Source organism: Acanthochromis polyacanthus, chromosome 6, assembly GCF_021347895.1.
Source record: "Acanthochromis polyacanthus isolate Apoly-LR-REF ecotype Palm Island chromosome 6, KAUST_Apoly_ChrSc, whole genome shotgun sequence".
NCBI lineage: Eukaryota > Metazoa > Chordata > Actinopteri > Pomacentridae > Acanthochromis > Acanthochromis polyacanthus.
Genome location: NC_067118.1, coordinates 3,814,678 through 3,840,006, shown reverse-complemented (window position 1 = coordinate 3,840,006; position 25,329 = coordinate 3,814,678). Strand labels below are relative to the sequence as shown.

The window sequence follows — 25,329 nt, the reverse complement described above, 5'->3', positions numbered from 1 at the left end:
CCCTAACCTTAACCATCACAACTGATCGCCTAACCCTAATCCTTACCCTAACCCTAACCAAACCTCAATTCATACCTGTTCTCTAAAAACAAGTCTTCACCCTCAAACATGGTTGTTTCAAAGTGAGGACCGGCCAAAATGTCCTCACTTTGTAAAAATGTCCTCACTTTGATAGTTAAATGCAGAAAATGGTTCTCACAATGTAGCAAGTACAAGAACACACACACACACACACACACACACACACACATATATACATATATATATGTGTGTACACATACACACATATATATATCAAGCAAGGTCAAGCAGGTCAAGCAAGGTCCATAAAGACATGGATGACAGAGTCTGCTGTGGATGAACTGGACCGGCCTGCACAGAGTCCTGACCTCAGCCCCATAGAACACCTTTGGGATGAATTAGAGCAGAGACTGAGAGCCAGGCCTTCTGGTCCAACATCAGTGTGTGACCTCACAAATGAGCTTCTGGAAGAACGGTCAGAAATTCCCATAAACACACTCCTAAACCTTGTGGACAGCCTTCCCAGAAGAGTTGAAGCTGTTCTAGCTGCAAAGGGTGGACCGACGTCACATTGAACCCTATGGATTAGGAATGGGATGTCACTGATGTTTATATGCGAGTCAAGGCAGGTGAGTGAATACTTTTGGCAATATAGTGTATTTACACACACACACACACACACACACATATATATATGTATATATGTATTGATGCTAATTAGGGGAAATATCTTGAATAATATATATGCTAATTAGGCAGATATACAAACTAATAAGCTAATTATGGTAAACATCCTAAATGAATATGCAAAAATACTGATATTTCAGAAATAAGTCGTCATTTCAAAGTAGTAATATGCTAATTAGTGCTACATTTACAATATAAGCAGTAGTGGAGTTAATTTTTAAAACAATTTTACTGTAAATAAATGACATTAAAATATTTAAATCACTTCTTTTCCTTCCAAAACTATATTTAATCATGCCGTTAATAACTCTGTAATTTATGTTTTTAGATTTAATAACAGACACGGAGCAATAAATAATAATACAATCAGAAACAAACATCATAAAAAATATGTTTTCTTTTAATGTTTCCAGTACATGTCAAAAATAAATGCAGGCCCCACCCCCTCATATCAATAAACTCCCCGGCCAATCGCAGCCGAGGAGGGGCGGGGCCATGCCGGGATCTGACAGCGACAATAGGCCACAGAAACAACACGTCACGGACACGCCTCGGCCCATTGGTCGGGCGGGTCACATGGTACAGAAGATATAGATTCATGTTCAGGTTATAGTTTATGTACAGAGAAGATTCCAGCTCCAACCTCCACTTCCTGTCTGATGTCACTTCCTGTCTAATGTCGTCCTGCTGCAAAGCATCATGGGAGAGTTTCCTGTAGTTTAACGACAAACGTGCTGCAAATTTTAAATCAATTTCTGGTAAAATCAGCTGAAACAAATGTGAAGGAGCAGAAAAGTTGATTAGAAAAGGAGTAAAACTATTGATTGATATGCTAATTAGGTCACATTTCTGATATAAATATGGTCATTTTTAGCTCATTAAAAAAGGACCAAAACTATTGATCGATTACCAAAACGCTTGCCGATTCATTCGATCGGTTAATGTTTGAAGCTCACTGATTAATCGATCGACTGCTGATCAATACAAAAATGTTTAATGACCAAACTGCAGTTGAACTGTTCCAAGTAGAGCTGAAGAGATCGATTTATTGATTATTGACTGAATGACGGAACATTCTGATAATCGATTAATCATTTGATTCATTTTTAAAATAAAACTGTACAAAGTTGGACAAATTTCAAGTACTTTTGTCCACGATTTTGAAATTCAGAGTTTTTTTGTCGGATTTTAGGTCATTTTTCACCATTTTTTGGACATTTTAGAGACAAAATAATTAATCGATTGATCCAGAAAATAATCAAACTGTCATTAGCGCCGCAGCTTTAAGTCTTTCCAGCCTCCAGAGGATGAACATTTATGAAAAACTGAAATCAATTCACATTTTCAGCAGATTTCCACCAGAAAAGATTTCTGTTTTCATTCCTCAGCTCGAGTTCTGATTGGCTGGAGGTGAAGTGGAGCCAAACCTGCAGCCAATCAGAGCAGCTGCAGGACACAGGAGGAGTTTCTATTGGATAAATGATCAGAGATATTAAGAAAAGGACTAATTAACCAAATCTACAGCAGAGTGGATCAGACAGGAAGCTCCAGATATTTCAGAATATAGTTAAAACTCGTCACGTTTCACGTCAACACGACAGAATAAAAGACTCTGAACATCCGTCAGAATAAAAGACCCTAAACATCCTTCACAATAAAAGACCCTAAACATCCTTCAGAATAAAAGACTCGAAACATCCTCCAGAATGAAAGACTCGAAACATCTTTCAGAATAAAAGCCTCTAAACATCCTCCAGAATAAAAGACTCTAAACATCTTTCAGAATAAAAGCCTCTAAACGTCCTCCAGACTGAATTAAACGTTTTCAGACTTCAAAACCCTCCAGTAAAACCTGAACATCTGCAGCGCTCCAACCTCGACTCCATGCGTCACATTTTAACGTTTCTCTATCGACTCGGCAGAGAAATGAAAGAAAAACAGGAAAAAGTCACGACAGAATTTAAACTCATTTTCCTTTGTTAAAAATATTCTGACAGTTTGTTCATAAATCTGATTTATAAAACATGCTGCTTTCATTTTCACATTTTTTTTAGGGATTTAAAAAAATATTTTATGACTCTTGTTAATATTTTTTATGTCATTATTATTAAATATTTATTTAAAGGCATCTTTTGGGCTTTTCATTAATAGGAATTTTATTATTTCTAATAAAGTTGAAAATATTTTCATTTTATTGATTTGTGGGGGATTTTTGTAAACTTTTTTTGCTCCTACTCTCATCTACTTTGCTGCTCTTTTGCTCTTCTTTTAAAGTTTATTTTCTATCAGAGGCATTTGTTGATTTATAGAACATTTCATTAATATTTTGAGAGACTGGACTATTTTTTAAAGGATATTTTATACATTTCTGGGTGTTTGATTTTGTAAAAAATATTTTTAGAACTTTTTCCTACATTGTCAGAAATAAAAATGCTTTTAAATTTTCTGATTATATAAATATATAACATATATGTTTGTACTTTTAACTTGTTAACTCTTTCTTTTGAATATTTGAACATAAAGTTTCAGAAATCTCGACATCAGCGATCAACAGGGAAAGTTTTGAGATTCTCTGCAGTATTTTGCTTTTTGGACATTTTTAAATCTGTTTGGATGAAAAAAGAAAGTGAAAATATTTGAGTTTAACCCTCTGAAGGCCAAAACCAGCCAGCTGGTTTGAAATGTACACAGACTTTAAAATAACAAATAATAAAACCGTAAAAAATGAAAAAGATGATCAGATTCTACGCTTTCCTACGGTCCTTGAAGTACTCGTCTCTGATACTCTTCCGTTGGGAAATTTATCCAAATCCCAGCTTTAAAAGTGCGAATTTTTGTCCACGTCAGTTAAAAATTCACCAAAAATTTACCGTTGGTTCGAACGAGATTCTATAAAAACCTAAAAAGTCTGAGTTTCTCTGCAGAACTGAGGAGCAACGACTGATTAAAGCTGAAATCATCAGAGGTGGCAGAAAAGCAACAAAAGGCAGCAGCTCCCCGATTTACGACGTCCTGGACTTACGGTCTTTTGAGGTTACGGCTCCCTTAAAATGACCGAAGTCCTGTTCCATCGTTCTGACCTATGGTGTTCACGACGTTAAGACTAATTTCATGGGAACTAGTTGGTGAGCGGAGTGGATGAACACGCCGTCACACGCCGCTAAACGAGGAAGACTTTGTTTCCATTCTCTGGTTGTAGGTGTGGTGAAAACGATTGTATTTGATGATTAAATGTTCTTCTTCATTGTAATACTGATAACCAACATGTGGAGCACATGGTGACCTTGTCCAGACTGTGTTCTGTTCATGCTGACTTTGCTTTGACTTGAGAGATGACTGAGTGTTCATCTAGAGAAGTCCAGACTCCACTGAAGACTTCACCTGACATATGCCACCTTGGATTGTGCTACATTCACTAACTTTTTGCCCTTCATTATGGCTCCCAAGAGTCAGACTCTTCTGATGCTTGGAAGAAAAGGAAAGACGTCTCCATGGAAGTCAAACTAGACAGAATAAAACACTGGGAACAGGGCGAAACACCCACGAACTTCGGCCAGTTGACAAATGGTGCTTTTCCACTAACACCTACTCAGCTCAACTTGCCCTGACTCCACTTGGTTTATGAGGTTTTCCACTAGGCTGTAGTACCTGGTACCAACTGTAGAAAGTTCTAGAGTAGACCTACCGACAACTGCACAGTTGTTCCTATGGCGGTTACTAGGAACTAGTTTAGTATCTACTAGGGCTGGACCCGAATATCCCGAATATCTGAATATTCGTTCGCTACGGCGGTATCCGGATATTAATTTTGGTATCCGAATATTCACCCCCTTATGGGGCGGAACGAATATTCGTCTTTAATAGGGCCCGAATGTTCGGAGGGCAGAAACCACTATTCGGGCCAGCCCTAGTATCTACTCAGCCGGGGTTCCAAGCGAGCTGAGCCGACAATGTGACGTCGACAGAGTGCAGGTCAGTGATTGGACAGGGAGTGACGACACACGACAACAACTCCTTCACGAAAACTGGTGAGTGTCTTGTGACTGAAGGAAACTTTTACGTTTCTTATCCCTTTGGTGGCGAGCTCACTTTTAACAAACAAGCATATTATGAAAGCAATGTCGCCGTTTCCTGCATGAAGACAATTAGCTAGCTAGTTAGCCATCAATGCTAACTCCGTGGCCAGGCCGTTGTGCTATGACAGCTCCACCCATGATGATGTTGTACTCAATTGTGATGGAAAATGACCTGAAGCGAGTCGAGTAGACGCCAATGGAAAAGTGCCTATAGGTAGTTGTGAGTTCTGACGTACGGCACAAATTGTGTTAAGTCGCGCCGTAGGAACAGAATTCAGATGTAAGTCAAGGACCCCCTGTAATCTCAGTTTTCGGTTGAACTGCAGGCAGTGTTTTCATGGCATGGAAACAAATAAAATATTTAGTAGTATACATACACTACCGTTCAAAAGTTTGGAGTCATTCAGACAATTTCATGTTTTCCATGAAAACTCCCACTTTTATCCATGTGCTAACATAACAGCACAAGGGTTTTCTAGTCATCAATGAGCCTTTTAACAGCATTAGCTAACATTAGCTAAATTCATTTGTTATCTTCATTGAAAAAAAAAAAGCTTTTCTTTCAAAAATAAGAACATTTCTAAGTGATCCCAAACTTTTGAACGATAGTGTAGCTAGTTATCTGCAGGAGGTCTTCGATTTACATCAGAGTTCCATTTGTACTGATCTACGCAAGTCGGAATTCCAGAGAAAATGTAAACAAAGCTGTTCTGTGCATCACAATTTCGATCAGTTCTTTATAAAAGTCAGGAATATGAACAACTTTCATGCAAGTATGAGTCATTTTACAAGAAGATAACAGAATATGTTGCCATAATGAATGGCAGAAATTTAATGAATGTAGAACAATCCAAGGTGTGTACACCCTGAGAATGGAAACAAAGCCGTCTGATAGTGTCGCATGATGACGTACTCATCCGCTACGCTCATTAACTAGTTCCATGTAACCACTACAGACATAATGATGAAACGCCATAGGTCAATGACATCATAAACTGAGGACCTCCTGTAATTATAGAATGTTTTGGTACGTAGCATCATTCTTTTCTTTTTTGTCTTGTTTTTTTTCATTTAAAACCAAACTTTTAAACGACTAAGTGTCATTTTGGACAAACTTCATTTTAAACTCATCTTGAGTTTTTTCTCCGTCTATTAGTCAGTTTGGATGGTTTTCTTTGTCACTTTAGACATTTCATGTCATTTAAAAACTTCTTTGGAATTTCTTGACAAAATCTTAGCGTTTTAATGAAGTTTTGAGTAATTTTGAACCATTCTGAAGTCACTTTGGATGCATTTTAAGTTGGTTTGGATGCATTTTTGTGATTTTAGATGGGATTTATTTGTTTTAACCTAATTTTGAGGTGACTTATGTAAATTCTGGGGTTCGTCTAACTGAGTCCTCGAGACAAAAGACGTCTCTGAGTTCTCTCCTCCTTCATGATGTTCTGGTTCTTAGAGCTGCAGGACTTTAAAATGAACCACGGTGAAGTTAAAGGATAGTTCCGTTAGACTGTCGGCTGTCGTGACTTGATTCCGGTTGTTCAAACCGACGCAGCATTTTATCCCCCCAAAACTCTTCGGTTGGGTTTAAAAAGGCCTGTTACCCAGAATGCAATGCTGCCGTTGATCGCTATAAAGACATTCTTCCTGTTCTGCTGGTGAGAGAAACATCGGCTCAAAGACTAAAACCTTCGTCCACGAAACTTCGGCTCCTCGCCTCGATAAAATGGCTTATTTCTAACCTTCATGGTGCCACTTTTTTCTTTTAAAAACAACGAAGACGTGTCTGTCTGTCCGTCTGCTCTGAAATCTTAAGGCTCTTTTAATTCTACTCGATATAAACAGGCGGTCTCTGATAGAAAAATAGAATCATGCTGTAAAGAGAGAGAACAGTCGAACACGATGGCTTGGAGCTGCTGAGGACCTGAACCCTCAGGAACAGAACCGGGGCTGGAACCAGAGTGATGTCATCAAGTCGGTTCTGATGGACCCGATGACATCATCATCATCAGGTTTCTTTAAAATTCAGGGAGAATTAAAGTGTTCAGTCGGATTAATTTAACGAATAAAACCCTGAATTTCAGCTTCAGTCGGTTCCTGAAGGTCCAGCTGTGTGTGTGTTACTGTGTTACTGTGTGTATGTGTTACTGCGTGTGTGTTGCTGCGTGTGTGTTACTGTGTGTGTGTGTCGGCAGCGAGGCATCACACACACAGAAGCGTAGAAAAAACCCCACAATTTTTTTTACAGCGTTGGCAGCAACAACGACGACAGCGACAGGAAACGGCAACCTGCAGGTCGGCGGCAACAGTCGGGGTCAGGTTACCGTGGCAACCACAGCTAGCATCAGAGATAACAACAACAACAATAAGAAGAACAACAACAGTCTCTGTAGAAGGATCAGCGTCTCGTCGACGTCTGCAGCTGGTTGGTTTCTGCTCCAGATGTTGCCACGGGTTACCGTCAGACATCTGTAAGGTGAACGACTGTTGTGATTCCGTTAAAACCGGTTCTCAGCACGACAACGTCTCAGGAGGTAAACGTAAAGAGAAACCACAAACTGAACCAAACCCATCAACACCTGCTGGCATGCAGACCAGAGGACAACAGCAGAGAGCTACCAGTGTACAGTAATCTGATTACTTTCAGGTTTGAGTATTTACTCTAACGGACAAACAAAAACACTTAGGAAAGGCTAAACTGAAAATTAAGGCTCCACAGTAGAAACTCGGTGACTCAAAACTCATCTGAACTGAGCAGAACATTCTCGGTTCTGGACCGGGTCTATCTATGTCATCAGAGCTCCACATGGAGAAGAACTGAACAGAGGAAGAGAAAGATCACAAATAGTTTAGACACAAGAACAAAGTGAACAGAATGACCAAAATGAATCAAAGCTGACTCCAAATCTGTCCAACTCTAGCAAAACATCAAGAATGACTCAAAATATATCCAAAACTACCTAGAGTTTGTTCCAAAGTTACTAAAAATGATCCAAAATCAGCCTAACTGCATGAACATGGTCCTAAAATGAGCTGTGGACAGGAGAACATTCTCAGCTGTGGAGTCATAGCACCACTAATCAGAGCTGTGAAGGAACCTTCAGAACATCAGCCTCTATGGACGGAGGACCAGAACTAAACCTGGTGTCTGCTCAGGTTCTGAGCTTTGTCCACAGAGATAAACCTCCAGATGAAACTAAAGAACAAGATGGATGATGGAGAACATTCTTTGATCAGATGAAGATCAATGAGTTGGGACTACCACACCGAATGTCTGAGGATGAACCAAAGTAGACCGACCAGATGAAGAAGAGAACATCTGAAGAACAACAACTTCTAGTACCTGAACCCAACAGAACAACTTTGTGGAGAACGTAGACCAGCTTAAACCTCAAAGATCTCACTGATTCTGTTCTTACCGTGGAGCCTGAACTTTAATGTGACATCATGACCAGGGGCCTCATTTATAAAGCTTGCGTACGCACAAAACAGGGCTAGAAAGTTACGTACGCCATTTTCTACACAAAGGTTGTGATTTCTAAAAACAAACTTGGCGTGAGAATGTGTGCACCGGTGCGCCAACTTTGATGCTTGCTTAAGCACATTTTGGACACAGAGGGAACGGCAGTGCCGGAGGGTGAAGTGGTGAATTGAAACCAGATTGATCTCAAACCTTTATTGTTATCACATATTAGACTTGTAGAGCCGGATAATCATAAACCCTCATTGTTGTAGATGTTCATATAGTGCGTCATTCGGCCTACGACTGTATTTGCAGAACTAAGTTCATATATCAAACTTCCATCTTCAAATGATACAGAGCGGTGAGTGGCACTGATTGATTACTGATTTGGAAAAGGTCTGTGACAATCAGTCCAATCGCTGATCAAGTGGATAAATAGCGGGTGACAGCCGTGCGTAATGTGGCACAATGGATGCGCTGGCATTGCTGGAAGATCATGTTAAGAATGGAGAGAGATTTTAGGGATCACAGGGATTTCCTGGCCCATGATGATGACTGGCTAATAAGCAGATTCAGATTCCCTAGAGCAGTACTCTTGGATCGATGTGCTGAACTGGGCCGTCTTAGACAGACCCCCCCACCCAAACCATCCCGGTACAGACACAGGAGCTGACCACTCGGGGGTTTCTGGCTCCTTCCAGCGTTAAGTGGCCGACAGGTATGTGTTTTATATGAAGAATATATGAGGTTACATTTGTTGTCTAAATCCTATCTGGGTCTGATATACAGTTAAATGATGTCCTTTAGGTCTGGATATCACAACCATCCCTCAATAATGCCAGCTGTTTGGATGACATTATAAACATGACCAGTCAGTACATCAGGTTTCCTTACACTGTGGGTGAACAGGCCAACATTAAACGGCAATTTGCAGCGATGTCCGGTTTCCCAAATGTAATCGGCGTAACTGACTGCACTCATGTTGCTGTAAGGGCTCCGAGTGAAAATGAATTTGTCTGTGAACCGAAAAAATGTACATTCAATCAGTGTACAAATTATTTGTACATCAGACATGATCATAACAAATTTAGTGTCAGGATGGCCTGGGTCAACACATGATTCATTCATCCTGAAGCACAGCAGTGAACAGACTGCAGGGGGCGCTGCGTAAAATGCCGTGGATCAGCAGCTTATTTATATACAGATACATTCATGAGTTACTTTGCACTGACCATTCATGGTAAAATGTGGGTGTGTTGTGGGCGGAATGTGAGGTGGATCCACCTGTGCAATCTTCCAGCCGGTGTGTGATTATAAAGAAATTGCGTGCAGCTGTGCTTACACACAGTTTTATAAATCAGAACACTTTATGGCGTACACCTATTTCAGATTTTCGGCGTACGCAAACTTTTAGTGTGGATCCTAGGCAATGTTTTATAAATGAGGCCCCTGGACCCTACTGGTCAACTTAGAAGTAATCTGATTACTGTAACTGTCAGTTACCGTGCTGGTTTTTGTGATGTTTGGTGGATGACGTTCAGACGGTTAGTCGTCACGTTGAGAACTGCTTTTGAATACAACCTTTTCTCGTTGAAGTAAATCTGAAAGTTAAACTAAAATGTTTCCTGTTCTGGACTCCAGAACGGTGTGACGGGTTTTTACCACCAAATGATTCATCGATTAACTGTAAAGATAGCCAGCTGATCAAGGACAGGATGGGATTCTAACACGGGACGATAAATAATGTTTTTATCCCGGTCCAGACAGAAAAGAGCAAAAATCTGGAAACTCGTCCGACTCGTGGCAACATCTCTGCAAAGACTCCAAGAATCCGAGGCGATCATGAACAGAATAAACATTCACTGATGGACTGAAGTGTAGCGCAGGCCTGGAATGATCATCGATCAACAACACGGTGCCTTAAAGCCGAAGGAATGAGACCCGAAGGAACCTTTAAATCCAAACAGTCACATTTAGAGAGAAACAACTTGGCTGAGAAAAAAGCCTCCAGGTGAGCTCCGGTCCCTCCTCCGTGATTGGTCACTTCACGACGACGCTCAGTCCATGCATAACTGGAGAAAGGCGGGGCCTAAAAAAGCGGCCAATAACAGCGAAGCATAAAGCCTTAAAGTTTAGAAAAGGGAAATAAATAAAAACATCCAGCAATCTGAAGTGATAAATGTGCGTCTCAGAAACCCTCGTTAGCATCAACGAGTTTAAAAACCAAACCATCACATTCTCCGACAAAAACTGAAATCCATCCCAGCGTTCCTCTGAGTCGAACTGGAGAAACAGTTTTCACAGTTTCCAGGCCGACGTCAGTCAGAGAACACCTTCACCGCCACAGAAACCAAACTGTGACCCGAGAGGAGGAAGGACGAAGCCCAGACGACACCTGGACCTGAGGAGTTCCACCAGTAGAAGGCCCCAGTAAAACCACCAACCCTCCCAGTAGGACCAGTAAGCCCTGGTGGCTCCCGGTTCCAGAGTCCAGTCTTCCTCCAGGACAGGGGGCCGTGGATGGAGGCCGAAGCCCAGCGAGGAGCAGCGTGAGGCGGGCAGAGAGCTCAGGGTTTCTGGGGTCCAGGAGAGAGAACCACCGGGGTGGAGAGTCCATCGACGCTGAGGGCCGGGATGTGGATCTGGTTGCTGCCGTTGGACGGAAACTGGAGGGAAAAAACACAGAAAAAACAGGTGAAGATGTCATGTTTTCATTTCTCTTCTGTGATGTTCACACTTTACTCCTCCATGTTTTCATTTCAAACATCGGTGCTGCTGCTGCTAGGAACAGACATTCTCAGAAACAGGACTCAAAACTAAAACTAACCAAAGTTACTAAAAATGATCCAAAATGACTAAAAAACAAAAATCAGCCAAAAATCAGCCTAGCTGCATGAACATGGTTCTAAAATGAGCCGTGGACAACAGAACGTTCTCAGTGGCTGCAGGTATAGAAGGAGTACCACTAACAGTTCTAGTTCTCCTGCTCTGTTCTCCTTAGTTCTTTGTTCTTCTTTCTTAGCTCTTCTTAGTTTTTCTCTTCTGAGTTCTTCTTCTTAGTTCTTCTTTAGTTTTTTCTTAGTTCTTCTGTTCTTTGTTCTTCTTAGTTCTTTTTCTTTCATCTTCTTAGTTCTTCTTAGATTTTCTTAGTTCTCTTTAGTTCTTTTCCTTCTTCTTAGTTCTTCGTCTTTCTTAGTTCTTCTTCTTCATCTTAGTTCTTCTTCTTCATCTTAGTTCTTCTTCTTCCACACTTGCAGATAGAAACACGACTAAAACTAAAATGTTTATTGTGTTTCGGAGGTGTGTGCTACCTCTACATGTGTAGTAATCTATCTCATATTAACATTTTTAAAAGCCTCCTGCTCTGATATTTGTGCTCCTACAAACCTTCTTCAAGTCTTAAAATACTCAGAAGACTTTGATGTTTTCATGTTTGACTGTTTATTTGTGAAAATGTTTAGTTTTGGAAATATAAAACAAATCCTCAGCTGAGGTCAAAACAAAACTGCAGCTGATATTCAGGAGTTTTTTTCATTTTCCACCAGCAGGAGGCGACAAACTTCACAACAACAAACACCAGAAGACGTTTTAAACCTGTTCATCAGAAAATTAAAACTATTTATTGCATTAAAGGGGAACTTCGGTTTTTTTCAACCTGGGGTTTGTTTTCATGTCATTTCATACATGTGAGTGATGGAGAAATGAGTTTTCGACATAGCTCCAGTATTTAGACAGGCAGGCAGCTTAGCAGCTCAGCTAGCGAAAAGTATGGGGTAACTGGCCCCCCCGCGTCAAAGTTCACCCTAACGTGCTTTTTTCCTCACACTGACCGGCTCAGATAGTCTCAATGAGTGTCCCACAACATACTAGAGATGAGAGGAGAACGAAAACCTCCACATTACCTGGTGATCGCTCTTTGTTGTGGTCTGTATCCAAATCTGGGGACGCTAGAAAGCAAATCTCGTTGCGAGCTATCGTGCGATTTCGGAACAAGATTTGCTTTCTAGCGTCCCCAGATTTGGATACAGACCACAACAAAGAGCGATCACCAGGTAATGTGGAGGTTTTCGTTCACTTCTCATCTCTAGTATGTTGTGGGACACTCATTGAGACTATCTGAGCCGGTCAGTGTGGGGAAAAAAGCACGTTAGGGTGAACTTTGACGCGGGGGGCCAGTTGCCCCATACTTTTCGCTAGCTGAGCTGCTAGCTGAGCTGCTAGCTGAGCTGTTAAGCTGCCTGCCTGGCTAAATACTGGAGCTATGTCAAAAATTAATTCCTCCATCACTCACATGTATGAAATGACATGAAAACAGACCCCAGGTTGAAAAAAACCGAAGTTCCCCTTTAAACTCAACAAATCAGAGCTGCAACAAAAAAAAGATAAGCTGTCAACTACTAACTGTCTAAATTCTCTAAACAGAGTTGAAATGTGAATATTTTCTGGTTTCTTTCCTACTGAAAGTCATTTGATCAAACACTGATCCAAACCTTGCAGCATTTTCAGAGAAAAACTGATTATTCCAGGAAACATTCCACAGATTAACCCAGAATGAAAACAATCAACAGTTGCCTTCATTTATAGAAGTTTATAAAACTATACTGTTATAAATGAAACCACCAAAAAATCAATTAAACAGAAAAAGTAACTTTTTCACTCATTTGAGCTGTTTACATGAAAAAATGTCACAAATTTTCTATTTTCTGCTTCTTCGATGTGATCATTTGCTGCTTTTCCTTTTAATGTTTTTACAAAATGTTTAATTTAAAAGAACTTAAAGGAATACACAGTATATTATAGTGTATTATTACCATTAAACAGTATATTATAGTGTATTATTACCATTAAACAGTATATTATAGTGTATTATTATTATTAAACAGTACATTATAGTGTATTATTACCATTAAACAGTATATTATAGTGTATTATTACCATTAAACAGTATATTATAGTGTATTATTACCATTAAACAGTAAATTATAGTGTATTATTACCATTAAACAGTAAATTATAGTGTATTATTACCATTAAACAGTATATTATAGTGTATTATTACCATTAAACAGTATATTATAGTGTATTATTACCATTAAACAGTATATTATAGTGTATTATTATTATTAAACAGTATATTATAGTGTATTATTACCATTAAACAGTATATTATAGTGTATTATTATTATTAAACAGTAAATTATAGTGTATTATTACCATTAAACAGTATATTATAGTGTATTATTATTATTAAACAGTACATTATAGTGTATTATTACCATTAAACAGTATATTATAGTGTATTATTATTATTAAACAGTAAATTATAGTGTATTATTACCATTAAACAGTATATTATAGTGTATTATTATTATTAAACAGTAAATTATAGTGTATTATTATTATTAAACAGTATATTATAGTGTATTATTACCATTAAACAGTATATTATAGTGTATTATTATTATTAAACAGTAAATTATAGTGTATTATTACCATTAAACAGTATATTATAGTGTATTATTACCATTAAACAGTATATTATAGTGTATTATTATTATTAAACAGTAAATTATAGTGTATTATTACCATTAAACAGTATATTATAGTGTATTATTATTATTAAACAGTAAATTATAGTGTATTATTACCATTAAACAGTATATTATAGTGTATTATTACCATTAAACAGTATATTATAGTGTATTATTATTATTAAACAGTAAATTATAGTGTATTATTACCATTAAACAGTATATTATAGTGTATTATTACCATTAAACAGTATATTATAGTGTATTATTATTATTAAACAGTAAATTATAGTGTATTATTATTATTAAACAGTATATTATAGTGTATTATTATTATTAAACAGTAAATTATAGTGTATTATTACCATTAAACAGTATATTATAGTGTATTATTATTATTAAACAGTAAATTATAGTGTATTATTACCATTAAACAGTATATTATAGTGTATTATTATTATTAAACAGTAAATTATAGTGTATTATTACCATTAAACAGTATATTATAGTGTATTATTACCATTAAATAGTATATTATAGTGTATTATTATTATTAAACAGTAAATTATAGTGTATTATTACCATTAAACAGTAAATTATAGTGTATTATTACCATTAAACAGTACATTATAGTGTATTATTATTATTAAACAGTAAATTATAGTGTATTATTACCATTAAACAGTATATTATAGTGTATTATTACCATTAAACAGTATATTATAGTGTATTATTATTATTAAACAGTATATTATAGTGTATTATTATTATTAAACAGTATATTATAGTGTATTATTATTATTAAACAGTATATTATAGTGTATTATTATTATTAAACAGTAAATTATAGTGTATTATTACCATTAAACAGTATATTATAGTGTATTATTATTATTAAACAGTATATTATAGTGTATTATTATTATTAAACAGTATATTATAGTGTATTATTACCATTAAACAGTATATTATAGTGTATTATTATTATTAAACAGTAAATTATAGTGTATTATTATTATTAAACAGTATATTATAGTGTATTATTATTATTAAACAGTATATTATAGTGTATTATTATTATTAAACAGTATATTATAGTGTATTATTACCATTAAACAGTATATTATAGTGTATTATTATTATTAAACAGTATATTATAGTGTATTATTACCATTAAACAGTATATTATAGTGTATTATTACCATTAAACAGTATATTATAGTGTATTATTATTATTAAACAGTAAATTATAGTGTATTATTACCATTAAACAGTATATTATAGTGTATTATTATTATTAAACAGTAAATTAGTGTATTATTACCATTAAACAGTATATTATAGTGTATTATTACCATTAAACAGTATATTATAGTGTATTATTACCATTAAACAGTACATTATAGTGTATTATTATTATTAAACAGTAAATTATAGTGTATTATTACCATTAAACAGTATATTATAGTGTATTATTATTATTAAACAGTATATTATAGTGTATTATTACCATTAAACAGTATATTATAGTGTATTATTACCATTAAACAGTATATTATAGTGTATTATTACCATTAAACAGTATATTATAGTGTATTATTATTATTAAACAGTAAATTAGTGTATTATTACCATTAAACAGTATATTATAGTGTATTATTACCATTAAACAGTATATTATAGTGTATTATTACCATTAAACAGTATATTATAGTGTATTATTATTATTAAACAGTAAATTAGTGTATTATTATTATTAAACAGTATATTATAGTGTATTATTATTATTAAACAGTATATTATAGTGTATTATTACCATTAAACAGTATATTATAGTGTATTATTATTATTAAACAGTAAATTAGTGTATTATTACCATTAAACAGTATATTATAGTGTATTATTACCATTAAACAGTATATTATAGTGTATTATTACCATTAAACAGTATATTATAGTGTATTATTATTATTAAACAGTATATTATAGTGTATTATTACCATTAAACAGTATATTATAGTGTATTATTACCATTAAATAGTATATTATAGTGTATTATTATTATTAAACAGTAAATTAGTGTATTATTACCATTAAATAGTATATTATAGTGTATTATTACCATTAAACAGTACATTATAGTGTATTATTATTATTAAACAGTATATTATAGTGTATTATTACCATTAAACAGTATATTATAGTGTATTATTATTATTAAACAGTAAATTATAGTGTATTATTATTATTAAACAGTATATTATAGTGTATTATTATTATTAAACAGTATATTATAGTGTATTATTATTATTAAACAGTATATTATAGTGTATTATTACCATTAAACAGTATATTATAGTGTATTATTATTATTAAACAGTAAATTATAGTGTATTATTACCATTAAACAGTATATTATAGTGTATTATTACCATTAAACAGTATATTATAGTGTATTATTACCATTAAACAGTATATTATAGTGTATTATTATTATTAAACAGTAAATTATAGTGTATTATTACCATTAAACAGTATATTATAGTGTATTATTACCATTAAACAGTATATTATAGTGTATTATTATTATTAAACAGTAAATTAGTGTATTATTACCATTAAACAGTATATTATAGTGTATTATTACCATTAAACAGTATATTATAGTGTATTATTACCATTAAACAGTATATTATAGTGTATTATTATTATTAAACAGTATATTATAGTGTATTATTACCATTAAACAGTATATTATAGTGTATTATTATTATTAAACAGTAAATTAGTGTATTATTACCATTAAACAGTACATTATAGTGTATTATTACCATTAAACAGTATATTATAGTGTATTATTACCATTAAACAGTATATTATAGTGTATTATTACCATTAAACAGTATATTATAGTGTATTATTATTATTAAACAGTATATTATAGTGTATTATTATTATTAAACAGTATATTATAGTGTATTATTACCATTAAACAGTATATTATAGTGTATTATTATTATTAAACAGTAAATTATAGTGTATTATTATTATTAAACAGTATATTATAGTGTATTATTACCATTAAATAGTATATTATAGTGTATTATTACCATTAAACAGTACATTATAGTGTATTATTATTATTAAACAGTATATTATAGTGTATTATTACCATTAAACAGTAAATTATAGTGTATTATTACCATTAAACAGTACATTATAGTGTATTATTATTATTAAACAGTAAATTATAGTGTATTATTACCATTAAACAGTATATTATAGTGTATTATTATTATTAAACAGTATATTATAGTGTATTATTATTATTAAACAGTATATTATAGTGTATTATTACCATTAAACAGTATATTATAGTGTATTATTATTATTAAACAGTAAATTATAGTGTATTATTATTATTAAACAGTATATTATAGTGTATTATTATTATTAAACAGTATATTATAGTGTATTATTACCATTAAACAGTATATTATAGTGTATTATTATTATTAAACAGTAAATTATAGTGTATTATTACCATTAAACAGTATATTATAGTGTATTATTACCATTAAACAGTATATTATAGTGTATTATTACCATTAAACAGTAAATTATAGTGTATTATTACCATTAAACAGTATATTATAGTGTATTATTACCATTAAACAGTATATTATAGTGTATTATTATTATTAAACAGTATATTATAGTGTATTATTACCATTAAACAGTATATTATAGTGTATTATTATTATTAAACAGTAAATTAGTGTATTATTACCATTAAACAGTATATTATAGTGTATTATTACCATTAAACAGTATATTATAGTGTATTATTACCATTAAACAGTATATTATAGTGTATTATTATTATTAAACAGTATATTATAGTGTATTATTACCATTAAACAGTATATTATAGTGTATTATTATTATTAAACAGTAAATTAGTGTATTATTACCATTAAACAGTATATTATAGTGTATTATTACCATTAAACAGTACATTATAGTGTATTATTACCATTAAACAGTATATTATAGTGTATTATTACCATTAAACAGTACATTATAGTGTATTATTACCATTAAACAGTATATTATAGTGTATTATTACCATTAAACAGTATATTATAGTGTATTATTACCATTAAATAGTATATTATAGTGTATTATTATTATTAAACAGTATATTATAGTGTATTATTATTATTAAACAGTATATTATAGTGTATTATTACCATTAAATAGTATATTATAGTGTATTACCATTAAACAGTATATTATAGTGTATTATTACCATTAAACAGTATATTATAGTGTATTATTATTATTAAACAGTATATTATAGTGTATTATTATTATTAAACAGTAAATTATAGTGTATTATTACCATTAAACAGTATATTATAGTGTATTATTACCATTAAACAGTATATTATAGTGTATTATTATTATTAAACAGTATATTATAGTGTATTATTACCATTAAACAGTATATTATAGTGTATTATTATTATTAAACAGTACATTATAGTGTATTTTTAACACTGTAAACTGGGCATGAGGTCCGAGGAGCCCAGAAACAGGAAATCTGTTGTTCTCTACGGTTTCTGTGAAGTGAACCTTTAATAACTTCAGCAGAGAACAGATGGAGGAAACCAGAGCCAGAAACCTGCAGGAACACCAGCTCTGGGTGTTTGTGTGTCTCTGTGAGGACACATCTGACCCGTAGATCTTCAGAGAACGTGTTGGTTCTCAGGGTGGAACATTTAAACAGCTGCTGGAACCTTCAGGTTAAACACTGGAGAACATTTATAACATCTACAGAGTCCTCAGAGATAGAAGCACAAACACATAAACAAGTCTGGGTCCTGGAGATGGTTCAGGTACATGCAGAGCACTGTGTGTGTTACTGTGTGTGTTGCTGTGTGTGTGATTTTTGTAGAAAATGGGGGCGTGTGGCCACAGATATTTTCCTAAACGGAGCGGGGCGGATATTCAGTTTTAAAACTGCCCAGCTACGTGTGGACATGGCCTGAGTCTGTTAAGGAGTTCCTCAGGGTTCTACACTGGAACCGTGTCCCATCAAACATGATTCTGTCTCTGTTAACTTTTTCTGTTGGTAGGTCAATACAGTGACCACAGAGACAAAAAAACCCCACAAACAGACACAAAACAACCACAAAAAGATGCAAAACCACCACAAAAAGACACAAAACCACCACAAAAAGACACAAACCAACCTCAAAGACACACAAAACCACCACAAAAAGACACAAAACAACCACAAAAAGGCACAAAACAACCACAGAAGTACTGCAAAGCAACACAAAAGTATCGCGAGGCCACACAAAACTATTGAGAAGGAATGCAAAAGTACTACTGGCTATCACAAAATTACTGTGAGGTAATACAACAAGATTGCGAGGTAGAAGTACTGAGGGGTGCTAGGTAACACCAAAGCACTACAAACTCGGACACAGATTTAAGAAATCTGAAGATTGATCTCCATGAAACTGTAATTAAAGCTGCTTTCTGGTTACGGCAGTAATACTACGTTCTGTTGCGTTCTCTAAAGTATTTACAGTTGTGTACATCAGAACTGGGGGCGGTGGGCTCGGTCTATTACCTGGAATGAGAGTTTGGCTGGGGATCGGGGAGCGATGGGACTGAGCGTGCTCCAGAAGTGGATAGTGGAGGGAAGAGGACTGGGAGTCAACAGGACCGGAGTCTGGACCAGGAGACGAGAAGAAACCAGTTAGAACAAAAAAACACAAACGCTGTCGCCATCTTTATGTACAGTTACTATGGTTACAAAGTCAAGGTTAGTCAAGGCGTTAATGGTGACTGAACTGCCAGGGGAGGGGGTCGACAACATCACTGATCAGGTCCTAAGATCCCTCTCCAAGCAGTTCCATCAAAAAATAAAACCTCGCGTCATCCCCTCCTGGTTACTTTCACCCACATTAACACCTTGACTTATCCCCTCCTCAGGTAGTTTTACCAAAGTGACACACACCCCTTTGTAGGCAGTGTATCATAATTAACACCTTCAGTCATCGCTCCCCATGTAGTTTCAATAAAATTAATACCTTGGAGAAGCCAACATATTAATTTATGGGGAGGATTAATTAATTGATCAGAGGAGGAATCTACGACACCACTTATCATATGACACATTCCTGAGGTCCCTCCCCAGGCAGTTTCACCATCATTACCACCTTAACAAAGCTCAAACATTTGTCTAAAGTCAATGCAGTGTGATGGGTTTGACTGCAAATGACTGAGCAGCTTCACAGAGATGACTGGTTCCAGCATCCCCTAGAGGCTAACTGCTGAAATTACACATTTTCTGTTCAAGAAGGACTAATGTGAGTGAACATGCAGACAGACGGTGTTTACCAGAGCGTGGGAGGTGATGACGGTTGGCGTGAGCGTGTTGGTCGCCGATCCAGGAGCCAATAAGCTGTTAACGGCTGCATTCACCTGCAGGAAAAACAGCAAACAGGCCATGTCACAGCTTACCCTTTCAATCCAGGATGCTAATGGAAATGCGAACGCTAGCTTAGCACTACCTGCAAAATTAAGACTAATTTCTTCAACAAAACACTAAGATATTAGTCCATGACGTGTTTTCAAGACAAAAACTGAAGTAAATATCAATGTTGTTAATGTTAATGCTAATGGAAACGATAATGCTAGGCTAGCATTGACTGCAAAATAAAGACTGATTTCTTCAACAAAAAACTACAATATTAGTCCATGACGTGTTTTCAAGACAAAAATTGAAGTAAATATCAATGTTTTTTATGTTGATGCTAATAGTAACTCTAATATTAAAGTTATAGCTTATGCTAGGTTAGCATTACCTGCAAAATTAAGAATCATTTCATCAACAAACTCTAACATATTAGTCCATGATGTGCTTAAGACAAAAACTGAAGTAAATATCAACGTTGTTAATGCTAATGGTAACCCTAATGCTAACACTAGGTTAGCATTATCTGCAAAAGTAAGACTCATTTATTCAACAAAACACGAAGATATTAGTCCATGACAAAAAACTGAAGTAAATATCAATGTTGTTAATGGTAATGCTAATGGTAACACAAATGCTAATGCTAGGCCATTTTGTCAACAAAACATGAAGATATTAATCGCACACACAGATTCAATCACCATCCGATCTGTTTGTAACTGAATGAAGTGGATAGAGGCTGCAGACCTTATCCAGGGAGAGGCCGGGGGGGAGCGACGGCGAGGAGGGAAGCTCCAGGCCCCGAGGCTTCTTTGGTTTGGGAGGAACAGCGTCTGACGTTGAGGTCACCGGAGGAGTCACCACTGACGAGGACGTGACCGGAGGGAGGACGGGATCTGACAGGAAGAAAACCAACAGACTGGAGTTTATTATCAGAGGGAAAAACTGAAACTAAAGAATCCAACTGGTCCAGGCTTATTTATGGGACGCTACAGACGGGGTTCAAGCTCAGAATGAACCTGGAGGGGGAAGATCAGACCACTACAGAGAAGACAATCAGTCTGTGGTCAAATATTTAACAGAAATATTTCAGTTTTTTACACAACAGCAGCCTGAACTGTTTATTCTGCTGTTTAATTCCCTCATTCACTGTATATTTTTAGGAGCATGTGACACTTTATGGTGCATTTTACATTTAGTACATTTTTTATTCATAGTATACAGGAAGCATTTGGTTTATGGTATCATTGACCTACGGCGTTTCATTGTTATGTTGGAACTGGTTACGTGGAACTAGTTGACGAGCAGAGCGGATGAATATGTCGTCAGACGGCGCTATCAGACGGTTTTGTTTCCATTCTCTGGTTGTACTCCACCTTGGATTGTGCTACATTCACTAACTTTTTACCTTCATTATGGCTCCCAAGCCTGATCAAGTTGTAAAAACAGGTCAACATATTCTGTTATCTTCTAGTAAAATGATTCATACATCCATGAAAGTCATTGGAATTCATGACTTTTCCAAAGAACTGATCAATATCATGATGAATGGAACGGCTTTGATGACATTTTCACCGCAGTTCCAACTTCTGTAGATCCGTAAGAATGGAACTCTGACGTAAGTCGAGGACTTCCTGTATTTTACTTAAATATATTTCAAAGTTTAAAATGTGAACATTTTTTGAAAGAAATGATAAATGTTAGAAAGTCAAGATACCTGAAAAGGTTAAGGACAATTAGCAGAAAGAGAAGATATTTTAAAGGACCAACATAAAACATGATGACACCCAGCCAGGTGAGGATATTTTTAAAAAGTGGGAGTATTTGTAAAAAGGTAAGCCATGTCAGAAACTCTCTGGAAGCATTTTGTAGACTGAGGACACGTGTTTGGCAGGGAGGATGTTTTTACATGTAGGCCGGTTAGGGTGAACACTAACTAGGATTACATGTGATGGAAACTAAACATGATTTTTCTCACTAACACTTTGGCGCTTCGTTGTGAAGGTTAAGTTGTGTAGTTTTATTTTATGTGCAACAAATACTTGGAGCGTACTCCTGCCTGGAAGAAGGGAATTTAAGAATATGTCGTCAGGTATAAAGAAGCAGAAACGGCTGAGCTGAGAGAACATGGTTACGGTTCCTCCAGGTCAATCAGTCAATGTTTTTAATCATGTGAAACCACCTCAGAAACTCAAACGCCTCACTCACATAGTCTTCCTTCATTTTATTCTACTTCCTATGTCACTTCTGTTTTTACACTGAGTGGTAGAATGATGGACGCTACTGCACCAGGAGAGGAAGGAAGGAAGCCAAAAGTACTGCAAGGAAACACAAAATACTGCGATGGAATGCAAATCTGTAGTGATAGAACCAAAACTACTGCAAAGGTATTGCATAAATTCAAGTACTGGAGGATAACATTAAAGTACTGCAAGAATTAAAGTACTGCAAGAATTAAAGTACTGCAAGAATTAAAGTACTGCAAGAATTAAAGTACTGCAAGAATTAAAGTACTGCAAGAATTAAAGTACTGCAAGAATTAAAGTACTGCCAGATAACATTAAAGTACTGCAAGAATTAAAGTACTGCAAGAATTAAAGTACTGCAAGAATTAAAGTACTGCAAGAATTAAAGTACTGCAAGAATTAAAGTACTGCAAGAATTAAAGTACTGCAAGAATTAAAGTACTGCAAGAATTAAAGTACTGCCAGATAACATTAAAGTACTGCAAGAATTAAAGTACTGCAAGAATTAAAGTACTGCAAGAATTAAAGTACTGCAAGAATTAAAGTACTGCAAGAATTAAAGTACTGCAAGAATTAAAGTACTGCAAGAATTAAAGTACTGCAAGAATTAAAGTACTGCAGGATAACATTAAAGTACTGTGAGAGAGCAAACTTGTTGCAAAGGAAGCCAAAATAACTGTGAAAGAATGCAAAGTACTGCAAAGCAACATAAAAGTACAGCAAAGTAATGCCAAACTATAGCAAGAGAAGGAAAACTACTGCTAAGTAAAGCTAAAGTACTGCGACCCCTTGGACGTGTCGTTTTTCTCCTCTCCGTCTAAAATGACTAAGTGTGATTCGGCGTTTTTGTATTTCCGTGTTTCTTACCGGTTAGCGCGTCCTTCACCTCCCCCTCGCCTCCTTCCTCCTCGGCCTGCTGCTGGACTCCTTCCCTGGGCTCCATGCAGGGAGGAGGCAGGTTCTCCACCACGGTGAGGGGAGCTTCTGGTTCTCCGGACCCACAGATCAGCTGAGGAACCTGCAGGAGGAGAAGAGACACTCCATGAGTCTGCTGAAGGATGGAGGTGAAGTCAGAGTGGTGTCCTCCTCTCACCTCCTCCACCTGCTTCCCCTCCAGGGTCACCATCTCCAGCAGCTCCTCCTCCGACGGCAGGCTCTCCTCCTTGATCACGATGGGGGGAGGAGGAGGTCTGGTGGGAGGAGCTACAGGAGGAGGAGGAGCCACGTTCTGCTGCTGCTGAGAGGGAGGAGGGTTGATGATGACGAACACCGGGTGGGGGTGAGTCGGGTGAGGAGCGCTGTGGGGGTGAGGGGGGAAGCCGGCGGGGCCACAGTCTTCCTGCTGAGGCCCCTGGGGGCCCATGGAGACGTGAGGAGGAGGAGGGACGGGGCTCACCGTCCCCCCAACGGGACCCAGGGGTATCAGGGGCGTGAGGGAGGACGGGTCCCCGACGTTGGTGAGGTAAATCTGGGGAGGGTCGGTGAGAGGAGCAGCTGGAGGATTCTGGGAAAAAACAGACCAAACTCTGTGATTGGACAGATTGGAACCACTCGACTCAGCGGACAGAACAGAGATGGTCGTATTTAAACAATTAAAGATCTACTAAACAATGAGGCAGAAGGAGGTCATGCATGCCAGAAAATATACTGTAGATCAGGGGTCCCCAAACTGTTTCCTGTGAGGGCCACATAACTTTTCCCTTCTCTGGTGGGGGGCCGGGGTCAGTTTGTAACAGAAAGTGTGACGATCGCAGGGGTGCCTAAACGTAAACACTGTTTTCCAGAAAGCCACACATAATCAAATATTAACAACCCTTTCCGGGTTAATATTTTTTTCACAGAAAAAAAGGTCAGGAAATAAATAATAACACTATTAATGACATAAATAACACTATTTATGAAATAAATAATAACCAAATAACCCTCTCTTGGTTCTTCACAGAAAAAATAAAGTCAGGAAATATATAACAACACTATTTATGAAATAAATAATAACTAAATTACCCTCTCAGGGTTCTTCACAGAAAAAAAGTCCATGGAACATTAATTTTCAATTGTGCCGTGCACAATCTTTTTATTTTATTTTATTTTATTTTTATGGCCTTTTCTTGGCTTTATTGGATAGACGAAGTGAAAGAGAGACAGGAAACGGGGGAGTAGAATGGGAAAAAACATGCAGCAAAGGGCCACGAGCGGGAATCAAACCCGGGCCGCTGCACCGGAGACCAGCCCCTAAACATGATTCACCTTAAACCACTGAGCTATACAGGCGGCCCTGTGTGCACTCTTAACAGGGAAAAGTTCATCTTAGTTGTCAGAGCAGAATCTCTGACTTAAATGAATCCTATGAGCAGTGTCTCAAAGGTCTTGTGTTCCTTCTTTTTAATCCCAGGGTTTCTGCTACATTCATTCTGCAGCGACAGCCTGCTGCTGCTAAAATTCCAGCGCCGCTCCTTTAAATTATTTTTTTAATCGTCGCAAATACTCCACTGCTGCATGTCTCCACCTTCACAGCAGTCTGCACCGTGTCGGGTACTCGTGAGTACTAAGGTAACCTACAGATAACTGTGGTGCTCTCAGTATCTACTCTTTGTGTGTGTGTGTGTGTGTGTGTGTGTGTGTGTGTGTGTGTGTGTGTGTGTGTGTGTGTGTGTGTGTGTGTGCGGGGGGGGCGAGCGGGGAGCCTGCCGCCTACAGAAAAGAAGTCCGAGAGGAAACACTGAATCCTTTTGTAGGTTCCACGTTCTTAGTATCGATCGCGCGGCCAGACTGAAAAAAAAAAAACTCATAATTTGTCTCTAGTGTAGTTCAG

General features: G+C 36.2%; 1 protein-coding gene across 2 annotated transcripts in view; it reads right to left on the bottom strand.

Annotated features, from left to right (window-relative positions):
- Positions 1-1,087: 1,087 nt before the first annotated feature.
- elk1 (ETS transcription factor ELK1) overlaps positions 1,088-25,329 on the bottom strand; it is a 39,420-nt gene continuing 15,178 nt past the window's right edge. For both annotated transcript variants that reach the window (XM_022208773.2, XM_022208774.2), the window contains exons 6-11: positions 23,611-24,021; positions 23,385-23,535; positions 21,019-21,167; positions 20,196-20,279; positions 19,423-19,524; positions 1,088-10,913 (exon numbers count right to left, since the gene is read on the bottom strand). In XM_022208773.2, coding sequence (XP_022064465.1) covers positions 10,815-10,913; positions 19,423-19,524; positions 20,196-20,279; positions 21,019-21,167; positions 23,385-23,535; positions 23,611-24,021 — 996 coding nt within the window. In that variant the 3' untranslated portion in view covers positions 1,088-10,814. The remainder of the gene's footprint in view (positions 10,914-19,422; positions 19,525-20,195; positions 20,280-21,018; positions 21,168-23,384; positions 23,536-23,610; positions 24,022-25,329) is intronic.